Source organism: Solea solea, chromosome 15, assembly GCF_958295425.1.
Source record: "Solea solea chromosome 15, fSolSol10.1, whole genome shotgun sequence".
NCBI classification, from domain to species: domain Eukaryota; kingdom Metazoa; phylum Chordata; class Actinopteri; order Pleuronectiformes; family Soleidae; genus Solea; species Solea solea.
In genome coordinates, this window is record NC_081148.1 from 12,154,363 (window position 1) to 12,170,080 (window position 15,718).

The 15,718-nt window shown below is 37.5% G+C and overlaps 2 protein-coding genes across 2 annotated transcripts in view; one reads left to right on the forward strand and one right to left on the reverse strand.

The window, feature by feature from the left end:
• Positions 1-15,718, reverse strand: part of dntt (deoxynucleotidyltransferase, terminal) — an 82,632-nt gene that overhangs the window by 63,004 nt on the left and 3,910 nt on the right. The window lies entirely within an intron of this gene.
• Positions 1-15,718, forward strand: part of blnk (B cell linker) — a 27,894-nt gene continuing 12,176 nt past the window's right edge. The window contains exons 1-4 of the mRNA XM_058652144.1: positions 1-74; positions 6,928-7,035; positions 7,260-7,322; positions 15,172-15,218. Coding sequence (XP_058508127.1) covers positions 66-74; positions 6,928-7,035; positions 7,260-7,322; positions 15,172-15,218 — 227 coding nt within the window. The 5' untranslated portion in view covers positions 1-65. The remainder of the gene's footprint in view (positions 75-6,927; positions 7,036-7,259; positions 7,323-15,171; positions 15,219-15,718) is intronic.

Here is a 15,718-nt window from a genome sequence, read left to right on the forward strand (position 1 = left end):
CAGGGTTTTATCATTATGCCTTCAATGTGGCTGTTCCCGTGTGACACATCTTGGAGTGAGACAACATGATTACGGTAAGAGTGTTAATGTAAAATCATTCAATAGCAAAATATCTCAACAGAATAAGATTAAGACAGATATACACTGCAACTACACTACTATATAACAACTAAAGAGCAACATCTTTGTTTTTAATCACTGGAGCTGCACATAGAGCTCCGGACGTCATGTGAATCAGTTGTTATAACGAGACGGGTGCTGCTCCAACCTGTCAGAGTTCACTGCGCACTTTAAATCCACAGATGGGTTTTCTGACGTATTGTCTGATTGATGTGCTGTCTAGTATATACGTCTATAGAATTGAAGACCGTTGTTCCCTGCCAGAGGGCGTAACCTTAACTGTAACCTAGCGGCATGCAGATCCTATGTTTCAAAACGAGTCACCTGAATTTATTTTATTATATTTTTTTAAAGTAATGCAAAAGAAAGTGAAAGTCCAGTGTGTAAGAATTAGTGACATCTGATGGTGAGACTGGCTGGCCTTCTGGTCATTGTAAATTGTTTGGGGAGTAGCTAATAGCGTGTTTCCACCGGCTCTATTCGCCTAAGGCTGCAAAAACCAAGCCATTTTTATTTGTATACACTATATTATATTTTATATATTATTATACACTGTATGCATATTCTGTTTCTTCCAATTTATCCTCTTAAGACCAGTTCAATTAACTACTAGCATTAGCTGTAACGTGGGCAACTGTTGCCAGCTGGAAATGACAAGTCTGCTTTTGTCTAGTCCTTTTTTATACAATTTGAAAAATCACCAACATTTAAGAGCAGTGAATTCTTTTTGCCTATACATCCACCATAAACTAAATAGCGTACTGTAGCCTACAACCAAAATCTTGATGTGCATTTCCTGTGACTAAAGGGGAAGGGACTAAGCACCAGTTAATTATTATGATCCCCACACCCCCTAAATTAAAACGCTAAAGAGTGATGATTATATTGTAAATTGTGGCTACGATGCTAAAGGCCACATGTATGTGTTTTGCCATTTATGAAAGAGCCTTTATTGCAGCTCATCAATCAGCCAGGAAAAGTGTGTCAATATCTGGATCCAAGTTCATGTGCATTAGGGCCTGAAATGAGGCCAAGTGGAGAACGGCATGTGACGCGTGTGTGGGTATGTGAACGCGAGTGCACTCCTTCAGACACACACTGTATCAGACATATGTTCAAGGCAGCGTGCCTATGATTTGTGTAAGGCTAGAGTGGGGACGTGTTGTTATCAAACTGCAGCTGATATGAGTTTTGTCGGCTTGCAGAATTCATGTCAGTTTGAGGCTGGCACGCTCCACTTCCTGTCGTTGGTTTCAAACAATCATATCTAGCCAAGTGTAACCATAGGCGAGCTCAAGCTGTGTTTCTGGGAATGTTGCCACAGCCACGCTGGTACACGGCTGGGAGGACATGCATTTAAACACTTACACACATACACCTGTTGGTTATTCTATACTCCAGAGGACCCTTCATCGACTTCACACAGACACTTTAACATCTTAAGGTTAATTTAATTTGGGGAAAAACTGGCCTCGCTGTTAAACGCACACATTTGCTCAACAGTGGAGATTAAAGTTATTTTATTTTTTTTGCCTCTGAGATGTTGTCAAGCTACAGGCTTCTGCTGCGTTCACAGTTAGGATTTTAAGAGATACTTTCAATTAGAGACAGGGAAAAAAGGCCCATCGTTTCCATAATTACCTTACAATAGATGATTCATCATAGCAAGAAATGAGCTCACTAAATATCTCGCCTCCTGTGCAACTTAACAGAAAACTTTCACCAAACTCATTAAAAAGATTATGTGGCCTCTGTTCCTGCTTCCTTCCAGTGTTTTTCAGTTCTCTCACTGCCAACAAGCCGTGGCTCGTTCAGCTGCAGCTTAGTTCAGCTCTAAGATATGGCTCATGGGGGAAACACTCTAAGGTGTAGCAGAGGCAGGATGGATGCCCCAACTCTTCTTAATTAACTATTCATGAGACAACAGTGGCTTTATAATTAGTCAATTGAGTCCAAACTTCATAAAAAAAAAGCTTTCAAATAAATGGTTTTTAGATAATGTCAAGAAGTAATGTTGACTATCTCACTGGAGGACTTTGGTTTTAATAATGTTGTGAACATTTTATCCATATAAAAATTGTCTCCGGTTGGAATTTGATTGTTAAAATTACAGACATGTCCATTCTATGCCATTTAGACTGCTTTTACAGACAATTGTATGATGTACATAAGCGCAGTGGGCCCAGGAAAGTGGTTACTAGTCTTTTATTGGGATCCAAACGCCAAATACATGCTACCAAAAAAGTTGTCCTAATAGCCAACATCAAACCACATGGTTGCTACTTAGTTGAAGATCACAAACCCAGAAAATTCTCCCCCTGCATCCCTCCAAACTCTACATTAACATGAAACTATACGCTTCACATTCAAAAACTTTTAGAAACCAAGCCTTTTTCAGTCAGTGGACAACAAAATTGAACGCTTTTTTCCAACCTGAGGATGTCGTTCACAATAAAGCCCTTCGACCTGGCCAGTCCGGTTAGAAAGCTTCTCCTGCTGTGTCCCATTTTCCTCTCCACCAGGTACAATCTGACATTCTTAAACTTCACCTCCTCACACCTGGGAACACTGGCTTCTACTGGTCTCGGCCTTTTCCTCAAACGAGGCACAATGGGAGTGTGGAACATTTCTCTGTTTGACAAGCTACCCAAAGTATTCTTGAACCACTAGGACTTTCTAGTGTTGTAAGCCTTTTTTGTATCACTGTGGTGCTTCACTTTCTAAAAAAAAAAAAAACACCCACGCTGATAAAGCCACAGTTGTTTATTTGACAGTTATAGTTTTTCTTTTTTTTTTTTTCCTATGCCCTTCATGGGACTAGTTGTCAGTTGAAGCAGGGTTGGTGAGAGTTGGCAAGTAGGAAATGCTTCTGGCAACAGGTGTTGAGGATTTGGTGTTTACCAAAAACCACCTGCTAACTTCAAATGACTGAGGGTGTGGAGGGAAAAAAACATCCTGTTGGCATGATTCAATTCCATTACAGTAAAGTTTTTCTGCATTTAAAGGAAGTAAACATGGCCTTGTCTAGTCGGTTCTTACGAAGCAAGTGAACAATTCCATGCAGTTTTAACTCCACTCCTCAAAGATGCCTGAATTGTGTCACCTCCGAAACCCCTCACAGCTGTCCTGCCATGTCCAGTTCGTCTCGCCACTCACCATCTCATTATGTCTGGACCAAGGCTGCACCATCTGCTCTACTGCTTTAATTAGCTTGACCGTCTAAAGTGAGTGTCTTTACCTGAGATCCTAAAAACTCATACAGCCCTTTACACACATACAGGTATTGTATATAATGAGCCACCGATGACCAGGGTAAGGAACTGCGTATGTGGTGGTCAGGAACATGAAAAAAAAATTGGATTTAACCAGTTTGTCTTGCCTTTTGTTTCTAAGGTGAATAGTAAAATGTGATGCATGTGCTTCAGTAATCCAAATAAGAATGATTTGTTGATTAAGGTGAAGGAATAAAACATCATTACGGGCCTTGATTACACACTACATCTAATTACCACTCTTTTATGCAGTTTAACAAGCACACCTTGATTCTGTCTGCTACACACAAAATATTACACAGCTCTCATTAGCACTGAGTTCTGAGGGTTAATGGGTGTCAAAGGACAGACACAACTAATTGTTTGACGATTTAGTGCCCAATCACTCAACTGCGTGCGTGGGCGCTGGCCTGCATCCAAACAGAGTCCAATGAAAGTGTAACATCCCTGAGACAAATGGTTCTCGTGCTGCCAGGAGAAATCACTGCAAGGGAAATTTTTAATCTATCGTTATACAGTAGCTCTGTGAGTGCATGATAAAATTGCATAATAATTATAATCCACATAGAAAGGACAACGTGTCAGGAAATGACTCAGCTAAATGTCAATTTTGATTAAAAAAAACCCAACTTTATATAAAATAGGATATTTGGGGGGGAAATGTGAACAAAATTATCCTAAAGAACCTGAGGTTGAGTGAATATTTCTAGATAATTATTCAGTACTAGCACAGTGTAGCTAGAATAAGCTAAAATAGAGGTTTTATTTGCAGGCTCTTAGGGTCAGCAGTACCTCTATTTTATTAATAATTAGAATCCATTGTAGCTCTCATTATACTTTGAATAGAGAGCAGCATCATAATTAAGAGTAAATAAGGGACCCAAACCAGAACACACTGACTCCATGAATGAAAGGTAATGTTAAAGCTCCAGTGCAGAACCTCTAACGCCCCCAGTGGACTTCTGAGTAAGTACCAAAACACTGCAGTCTCTTTCTGTGTAATTAACAAAACATAGTGAGCTCCATGACCCAGCTTTTCTCCACCAGTCACACAGAGAGACAGAGACAGAGAGAGAGAGACAGAGACAGAGAGAAAGAGAGAAGACAGAGACATACAGAGACCTTTTACAGAGTTTTTTTCTACAGCACTTCTGTAAGTTATGTGTAGTTTATCTTTTACCATAGTGTTACTTGTCCAGACTGTGTGCTGAAGACATGCAGGCACAGTGGTGCAGGTATACAGCTTATACGCACTAGAAAAGGTGCACGATTTCTGTATAACCACTTAAAAATGTGCTTTGGTACGTATCAACTTTTGACAGAAATTGGAAATAATGTCGAGATGACTGTCATCTCCATTTAAAACACTAATGAAATATAATACAATTCACCGTCTTTTTGTACGTTATTGCGCTGCCCGTCTGACAACCCATGCTGTTTTGAGTGTGCTTTTTTTTTTATGTGACTGGGGGAAAAGTGTTCTGGACTCGACATGTTCGACCACTGCACTTTACTGTCCCCACACGCTAATGCATCACAGTTATAAACATAGAAGCAATGGGGGAAATGAAAAGGAAGCAAGTGACACTTTTTGAGTGTTTTTAACAGCCTGTTCCCGATTCTAAAGACGTTTTAGAGCAATACTAGCTGCTGAAAATACATCTCTGCTGCAGCTGCAACTAAAAATACTCTGTTATTTGTTATGTCCACTCCATAAGCAAGCTAACACTATGCAGACACTACACTCGTTATTACTTTATATGATCGTAACAAATGATAACTAAAAAGTGAATTCATTTGTCTGGCCCCCGTCTGTTTGGCCTTGTCCCTGCGTGTGCGCGCAACGCTTGGGCTCCACCAACAGAGCACTGTTGGTGGAGCACACATTTTCAATATCGGACAATAACCGAAGAAATACAACTGTACTTAAGGTCTAGGTTTATTTCTAGCCTTATGCCCAAAATACATAATAAATAAATAATTATCTACATTATAGAAAGAATCCTTGCAAGCCCAGTGTGCTCCTATGTCTTCGGTCGGTAGAAATATTGCTCGGTGTGTTGCGTTTACAACATATACAGAGTATTTCCGTGCAAGAGGTACCATGAGAAAACCTAGTCTCGTGACTCCAGCTGCCCAGCTGTGCGGAAGCGGGCGGACGTGAGACGCAACCAGTGTATTACGGGGGTTAGAATCCACCTCTGAAAGTTTTAATGCTTTCAGTCCTAGTGCTGCTGTATAAAGGTGTCTTGCTTTACTCACTTTCCTTGCTTAAAAAAACAAAAAATGTGCCACTCTGTGTGCAGCATGTGTCGCAAATGTCTCCACAGACGTGGAAAAAATCCTATACTGAAAAACACAACGAGTCGTGTGGAATCGATAGGCTTCATCAGCATTGTGCGAACTCATTCCACAATGGATTGCATGTAAAAGTTACGTGTTTATATTTAAAAGTTCCAAGCTACAGCTTTAATATGTTACATGTAAATAAGCCTCAATTTGCAACTGACATCTGGCTCTTGTAAGTCATTTTATTTTCATTAAATACTTTTAAGTCAAGGGTCTAATTGCCTCACCTGTATGAGCAATGCAAAGGATGCTACCATAAAAACACATTAGCAATAATCTACAAAAAATACCACACAATACAATAATTTGTTGGCTACCATGAGGCAGCAAGACAAGCCAACATAAAATGATTAAGCATTTGATGAGCAAAAACCTGCTGGAGTCAGTGCCACATTATGTCAGTGTTATTCTAATAGGTCCATTATCCAGGTAGTGATATGCATCAACATGGTGCGAAACTCGCATACATTCTGCTTGTTACACACAGATGGTTGACTTTGCACGTTCACTTTCATTCCTCTGCAGACAAGCGCTCACCGTTAGAACCCGGGTGATGAAAGAAAACCTCAATAGCTGGAGTTATTCATCTTTGACAGCGCTGTTTGCTTAACAGTTTGTTCCCATAGGCGTCTTGCATTAAATATTGTTAAATCAATAGCCAACGTGGCATCAAACCAGACAACACACCCTGAAGGTGAGCCGTCTTTATAACAAAGGTGTAGACTGCACTAAAGAAATGCCCATTTTAAAAAAAAACATGTGATGTCATGATTCTCCTTTGTTTCATTGGATAGAACTTTAAATCTATATACTTCATTTTAATGTGTTTTATCACAAGTGCAAACTTTATACGTATGACTTCCATTAGACTGCAAAAATAATACATGCATGACTAATTACACACCCTGTCAGTGTGCCTGAGTGGGAAGGTGTCACAGTCTATTATGACATTTCTATGTAGAGTTTGAGGAAGTATTTTTCTTCCTCTTTGTGGCTGCCTCAGACAAATCTCAATCAAAGTTAAACATTTTTAGAAAATACCATGAATGGCTACATCACGATGGAGAGCGAGAATATGTTTTTGCTCTAATGAGGCGACCTCCCTGTGTGTACTTCACCCTGCCGAAGCTGGTTGGTGTGCTAGTGCTGTGATGCGTGACGGGTCAGTCTATTACTGTACTTCCAGAAGCGCAGTCCTGCCCAGAGGTTCCCTGCTGAGACCGAAATGAACTTGCCATCCAGAGAGGAGTGCGAGGGCTGGGACCAGGCACAAGTAGCCTCCTTCTTGTGCCAGGTGAGTACATGGAAAAATGGGAGACACAATAATGTACTATCAGGAAAAAAGCAGTGAGGATGGCTGACCTGTTTTCAGCAGTGAATCATGTGTATACTCCTCTTCTTGTGTAATGTACAGCACATATTTCAAGCAAAGATGATGCTACACTGTCATGCATTTTGGATTAAATCTGTGTATGTTGTTGTCTCACAGAGCTAAATCATTATGTCTATTGCCCCCAGAACAAAATGCCAGAATGTGCTATTACCATAAAAAAAATGAGGATTAATGGAAAAAGATTTCTGGTGAGTTTTTCTCTTTTTACATTTTCTCACACCACTGTTTTTTAACAACACTGATTCAGGATTATATCGGGCCATGGTTGCTATTCTATTTCAGAACTGCCTCAAAAAGGACAATTATTATATTATATTACATTATGTTTTATTATATTTATACATTTAGTACATATAAGTACATATTTTTACAGAATTTACCCTGAAATGCTAAACTGCTATTTCTTGGATAAATAGAAGAATAGGCTTGATTCACACGTCAGCTCTAATGCAACAGTAAAATGTTCACAGTTGAAAAAAACAGGAAAGAGTCGACAGGATATGATAAGTGGCTTGCATTATTTGTGGGGTCATTGAAATCTGGAAGTGATCGTCCTGTCTGTTGCAACTTCTGCTTTGATATTTCTCTCACAGCTTTGTAAAGGTGTAGTCCAGCAGGAGTGCAAAAGAACAATGTTTGACAGCTGGTCTGCTTCAAGTGAGGAAATCAAACATTTACAGTCCACATAATCCAGTAGAAATAAATATATTAATGCAGTCTGTTGACAGATCTTGTCACCACAATAGTGTGCAGACACAACATTCTTCAGCTTTGAGCTCGAGATCAAAAACAAAGGTCACATTTGAAGGTTGTGGTCTAGCTCCTAAAGACTGATAGTCCTATATATATATATATATATATATATATATATATATATATATATATATATACACACACATATATATATATTTATATACAGATATATATACACATATATATATACATATATACATACACATATATATATATACATATATACATATACAGTATATATATATATATATATATATATATATACACACATACACATACATATATATATATATATATATATATATATACATATATATATACACATGTATATGCATATATACATATATATAAGCCGTTCCAAACAACTCTGCATAGTTATACCTGCACACCATCGTCCATATTACATGTACAGTCTCTTAGGGCCGCCCTATGTTTCCGAGAAACACTGACACTGTGGGCGCTGCAGGAACTAATAACTGTGAAATGAATCACTGGGTTATTAAAGCTATGATCCCTCCTTTTTTTTTTTTTTTTATTTAAAGTTAAGTATCATTAAATCTGTTTCAGTTGAGAGGTGAAAGTGGATTTCGTGTGGTGAAATAACTTAAGCATGGGTTCATAACTTCCTAAAATTTAGTATTTTAAAGGTTCCCCATAATACTTGCATAATAGCTTAGCTTCTGTGCACCAGCACTGGTTCATATACATCTTATTAGTGGCCACTCATAAGAACTTCTTGAGATAAACAATCTACTTGGGAATTCATTATTCACTGACCCTAAAATTATATTCCCTCACTAAAGTACTGAACTTCAGTCAAAGTCATTAATGTTTCAGTAGACGAGGCTTTGATGTGCAGGTTACCAGTGCAGTTATGGAAAAGACATATACTGTTCATACAGCATGGGTATTGACAAATAGATTGCATAGCTTCAGATCTGCCAGAACACCAAAGCTCCTGATAACTGCAGGTACACACACACTGTTGTGTTGAACAAGTATATTTCAATCTACCTGTGTGTAACCCCCACTTCAGAGTTTGGAGGCAGGTTCACGGTGGATAAATGAAGTGAGCATAGACCTGGAACATACACATCACACTGTCATGACCTTTAGACACCCATGCCTGGGTTCTCCTGGTGCTTTGATGTTTTTAGAAATGTAGTTTTCATTTTCTGTTTTACTTGCATGTTTTGTTGTTTTGTTTTGTCCACTTTCCTCCCCGTGTCCCTTTGTTTGTTTAACATCCTGTCTGTTTTCCCTCCACTGTGATTGCTTGCCACGCCCTGATGTGATTCACCTGTGTCTTATGACACTCACCTGTGTTTAATTATCCCTATGCAAACAGTACAGGAGGTAATAGTATGACTATTATCTCTGACTGACTATTACCTGTACTGTTTCCATTCATTCTGGTCTATTCTTTCTTAAAGACTATTTTTGCAATCCTGCATTTGGGTCCTTAACTTTGTAGCCCTGTCAAACACACAATTTTTCCCGGCCTGCCAATTGGCCAGTGGTGCCCATATGCCAGCATTCAGAGTAGTCAATAGGTAATAAAAATCTATCCCAACCCTTTTACACCTAACGCTCAAAATGTCCGCCTGGCATTATTTTAACCATAAATGGACCAAAAAAACATCCTGTAACCAAGTGCTTTTGCCCATTTTTCCAGAATAACGTCCATTATCTGGCAGTTATTTAAAATTTACTGCAATTTAAAATGAAGAAAAACAAAAAGGTTTATTTAGAAAAGCACTGCAGTTGTACATGAACAAATCTCAATGTTTCTTTGTCTCTCAATGTGCAAAAACAGGCCAAAAAAATGGAAAACTCTCTCCTCCCTCGCAAACAAATATGCAGACTCTCCGGCTTCCTGAAACAGCACAAGTGAAATTACCGTAATTACCACACGTTGGCTTTAATGTGCAACATCTCAGCTTTTAGAAACTGTTGGAACAAACTGTGCTGTAAAGTAAATGCATCTTACCTTCCATTTAGGGCTGGGAAACATGGCCAAAACATGATCACAAAACAGTTTCAAATTGGATAAAATGTCAGACAGATTTTTGCTCCTGAGTAAAAGTTGAATGGAACAATTAATTGTGGTTTTAAACAGAAAATAACAAAATAACTTGTAAAACGAGGAAAATGTTCACAATTCTGAGGCAAAATAGTCATAGCAATCACATGTTGGGTCATACATATATTAAAACTTTGTTACGTTGACACCGAACAAAATTATATTGCAATATGCTGTGTATTGTTATTGAATATTGCCTAAACCGACCTCAATAATATTCATTCAAATTTGTTTAACCCTGTGCAGAACCTCAGCATACATGGCATGCCAAGAATAAATTATCTAATAAAAGATTGAATTGAATTGCTGTGAATTTGTCTACGATATTTATGGTCTTGACAGGGTGATCCCCATTACATTTTCAATCACAATATATATTAATATTTTAATTAACAAATTGATAAATGTATTTAATCCTTATATTTATTGACATTTTGTGGATAAAACACTTTGAAAATAATGTATTGTTGTATAATTTGGTCTTGTTGTCCTTTGCATGACATAGCTGTTTTAATATTCACACACATTTTGCCTCTAGACCTGAAAAGATATGAGACAAGTTTTATCTCTGCTTTTCAGATGATGGGAGTGACTTTCAGTAGATGGTGGTCTTTACTTATCCAAGCATGAGTGTTGTTGCTCATTGTAATTATCCAGTTCCTCTGGAAAGAAAAACAGAAGTGCTTGCTTATTTACAGCTGCCTGTGGCTGTGAAATGTCACTTCTGTTACAGGATGATTTCACAAGAGCAAATATACAAACTTTGAGGCTTTGGTTGAGATTGAATCGATACTCTGTTACAGAGCTGAGTGAAAAAAAAATCAGATTTTCAATTCTGTATATTTACATGATTGTTTTCGCCAAGAACTTAAAGCCAACTTCCTTTTAAATGTGTGCGCTTCACTTATTTGACAGGGTCAATCATCAAATATTCTAAACTTCTGCACATGAGAGTTAGTGAAAGTAATGCAGGTTCCACAGCGTGCTGAGAATAGAAGCGCAGCTACAAACTGCATTCAAGAAACCTCTTAAATATCATCACTTCTGCAAACACACATGCACTGCACTAACTAAATGCTTGCTGCTGCTGCTGCTGCTGCCACCTTATGATAATAGGTGTACCACAAATTTGGTCAGTTGGAGGAGAATTTCTTTAATGAATGCAATTATTTAAATATAATTACGAGTAGTCACGTTAACTGTATTGTCTGAGCTGAGTTTTTTGTTTTTTTTCCTTTGTCATGATTCAAGGGAGAATGGTTTTATATATTTTTTTAAAATCTAGAAATAAAACCACTGAATTTATATTATTGTATGTTTCTGCACCAATTCTATTAAGACACATTCCTGTACATGAAAAATGAGGAATACTTTTTAATAGATTTTGACTTATCGTGGGTCAGCTGGTGTGCTACACATGAGCCTTTGACTTTCTTTGCACATTCATATGTTTATATATTAGATCGAGCAAAGATCTTGCAACTCTTAAAGCTACTGTATAGGCAGAAAATGTTGGCATTATGGATCAATAACTCCATAATAAACTTTATTTATCTTTGTCCATAACCATTTATTTATATTATCTTTTTACATTAGATGGTTCAAAGGTCTTAAAATCCTTACAGCTACAGTAGACAAGATTTCTTAGGCATTATTGGTGCCATATTCCGCATAATGTAAATCAAATGATTTTAAAAAAGAGCTACACTTTTGCATCTACTGTAACTATATAGGCTCTGTTTTCAGTCTAGTTCCAGTTCCATAACTGTGCACTGCATGCAAGTTCTTTAAGTGAAATGATCATGACTCCAGCAGCAGCAGAAACTGCCAAAAAAAAACTTTTTAAAAAGAAAAAAGTCTCAAAGAGAATTAGGCAGTTAAACATGTGTCACTATGGGATGAACCTCTTCAGAAAAGAACAGATTGCCTCAGGCCATCAGTTGCATATGAAACAAGTGGCTTTGTCTGTGATCATCTAGCGAGACAAACTCAGGACAGGGAGCTTTGCTCCCAGGACACTGGTATTTGACCAACTTATGGATGAAACTCAACAATCCTGCCTATTCTAGCTTTAAATAAATAGAAATCAGTTAGGCGGTAAAGCAGCTATGGATTGCTGTCAAAAGACAACATCAGGCACCTCCATCACCTTATACCTGCAGAACGGTATCTATTAGAAACGCAATCTAATTCTGCATGAGTGGTGGGTGGAAGTGTAACACAGGGTACTACTGTGAGAATGGAAGTGACAGTCAGAGAAAAAGCACAGATAAAGGAAATCTCTGTCTTTCTGATCCCATATTCAATCACACAGGTAGACAGATTAAAAGCTACATGTAGTCGATCAAAACAACTGTGAGCCTCCATCTCTGTTGACACTGTAGCTGGCTGAAACAAAAGTGACTTTGAAATGAGATCAACGCTACAAACAAAGGCCACTCAAAAAGGAGTATACGCACACGTCTATAACAATATACAGTATATCAAACATGGATTGCTTTGTTGCTGGTAGCAAAGATCTACGGGAACGTAGAAAACAAATGTGCGTTAGAAGGGGAGGTTTTGTAAAATGTGACAATTGTTCAAAAGAGAGAAAAGGAACACAATTCTAGACTGAGATTTAGGGCCGATTTTTAAAAGAAAAAGTTAATAAAGGGTTCAAAAAGGTTTTGCTAACACTCCAAATTTAAATGTGTGTTATGAGGCCACGATGTGTCATCTCCCACTCCTTTTAAAATCCACCCGTATTAGCTCCTTGTCAGACTGAATTTGCCAGGAAGTAACCAAGAACGTCTTTGCAGAAGAGTGGAAGTAAACATGCAGTAGCAGACCATCTGTGTAGTGCACTCGCCCCTCATGTGTCCTATGTATGTGTAATATAGCTTTGATAGTGTGCCAATCAATTAGCAGGTGATATAATGTTATATAATATACCACGCCACACCTCACAAAGCGAACACATCCACGGGTGCTCGGATCAGGGCAAAGACAGTTGCTGTTTAAACACTCTGGATGCTGGAGGGTAGGATAACAGCTAAGCTGAAACACAGTCAAAGAAAACTCAAAGGCACTCTCTTCAAAACTATTAGAATGCCTTTTATGTAGTGGCATAGTCATGTTCAACCTCTTAGAATACATACGTATCAATCACAGCCTCAGGCCTTTATCAGGGAATCAAACAGATCTGATGGAACAAAAAGTCATCTTAAAAAGTGGTTTTCCTCTAATTGGATTCTCACACTTTCACACGCACGGGGTGGTGGCCTCCAGAGGGGGTAAACATAAAAAATTCAAGTGGAAAGGCAGCAAGTTTGGCCCAAAAAAACATGGTAAATATTAAGAAAAGAAAAAACAATAAATAAATATTTACAAACAGCAAGTGGGGTTTCTTGGATTTTAAATCTCAGTTCACAATTAATAATTTCATCACTTGCAAAACCGGGGCGTGGAGTTTTTTTTACACTAGAAAAACTCAAACTTGCAGGACAGAACGCAAACATACAATTTTTCTGTGAACTTTTAACTGACGTTTTTTTAAAAAAGATAACTAATTAGTGCTATCTAGTGCTATCTTTTTATAATAAACTGCAGTTGTTTTTGTGAATATTTTGTAAATACTGACTTTTCCCCCCTTCATTTCCCATCCAAAGTGCACCTGCTTACAATCTAATATGAGTTTTTACTAACGCTGGTCTGAAACTAGCAAACAAACATCATGTTTTATACAATAATAATTTATACAAAATTAATGAAAAGTATCTACATACTAGAATTAAAATCAGCAGAGCAGGTTATGTTAAGGTCACACTACTACTAACACAAATGGATGAAAAAGTCAGACATTTTTAGTTGTTGTGGACTGCATGAAAGTTATATGTTCATGTATATTTGAAACAAAAAAAACATGATTGAGTGTTGATTTACACTATAATGAGTAAGGGCTCCTGGCATATAGTACAAAGGAAAGTCTGAAGCTTGTAAGATTGTTGTCTCTCATTGGAACAAGCACAGACAATCCTATAAATAATTCAATGTGGGAGCAGTGCCTGACTATCCACTGGGGCGGACTATTTGATATTTTATTCAATGTCAAATGGCAAAGTCTGATTTTATAAAGATGTGTTTTTTTTCCTATAAGCCAGTGGGATGATCAAGTGTGTATCTGTAAGGCCAAGGTTCAGTTCTTTGAAAGAGGTAAAGTCTTTCTTATTAAATGATCTCAGTCTCTGATTTGCAAATTATTTGAGTGCCCACATTCACGCTAGTAATTACTCTCCTGGTAGATTACCTCAAATAAATCATAAATAGCTCCAAAACCATTATTACACATTTCACAAGAGACTGCAGATAAAGGGCCATCCACACATTATTCATATCTAAATTAAGTAGACCTGTACCTCATACATTAACCTCAATTAATACGTTCCTACCCATTTGTTCACACAATATTTTACAACTTAAGACAACAATAAACAGATTTTTTTTAAATAATAATAATAATTTCTTGTCATCAATCTGCATTACATTACACCAAGTATAAAACAGAAGAGGGACTGTGCTAGGAATGACTTAGGGTAATGAATTATGAATGAAGAGGGGGAAATACATAATTTAGTGGGATTTGTTGCATATTTTATGGTAATCATTTTCCTTTCATTTACAGATTTTAGTGTAACAGACCTTAAAATGCAACAAGAAACTACAATGCAGCAGAAAATCAGAAAAATGTTTGTTGAAACTGTGTCGTATGATGTAGGTTATGTATGTCTTTATAGTCTTTTTAAAGATTATGCCTTCTGTTCTGTATTTTACATGATATTGACTCCCAGTGTGTTCATATACACATTAAATGAGCTGCATATGTATATGTATACATATAAAGTCCAACATGGAGGCCATTCTTTACTCAGTGTCAGTCTAAAAGTGTAAAAAAAATGTGTTGTTGTTGTTATATATAATATAATCTATTAACAAATGCAAATATATCTGCCCGTGCATCTCAGTTGGCTCTTCTAAAAAAATGATTTGTAATAGCCGTCAGAGAGATGCTGCCATCTCCTGTTAAATAAGAGGTAATGCAGCACTGGGTGACAGTTTTGGGATCATTTCTGCTGTAAAAAACAAAACACAGTTATCTAAGAACTCTGTAGTCTCCTGGTTTACCATGTGTTTACGTTTTGATTTCTCTGATGCTTTCACAGAACATGTTTGACAGCGACTTCAGCAAGTTTAGTCTCATTCACCAACCGTGAGTAACACTTTAATACCACTGTCATCACCTCACTCCTCCGGTACCTTTCTCGTCATTATATTACATTATATTATACATTATTTATCTATAGTTACTTTTAAATAAAGAATTCTACATGACAGGAGGTGGGTAAATGTAATGTCATAGTACAAACCTCAACGTTTAATAAAATTAGAGGAATGTCTGGGTGGGTGTGTATAAATGGACATATGCTTTGTTTGTAGTGCTACACACAAAGCTGCAGCTGTGGGTTTCAGGTCTGAGTGCACCTGCACATTTGTCAGCACATGTTTGTTCATGTTTGTGCAGTATGTTCCTGTTCATGTATTCCCATGTGCATCTGTGTTTGCGTGGATGTGTACATTTATGTGTCATGTGAACAGAGACAATTATATGTGTGTGCGTGTGTGCATCAGTTTTACACTTGTTGACATACAGCATTATATTTTTTCATTTAAACGAATGTGGTTACTAGGGTAAAATTACAGACTGACATT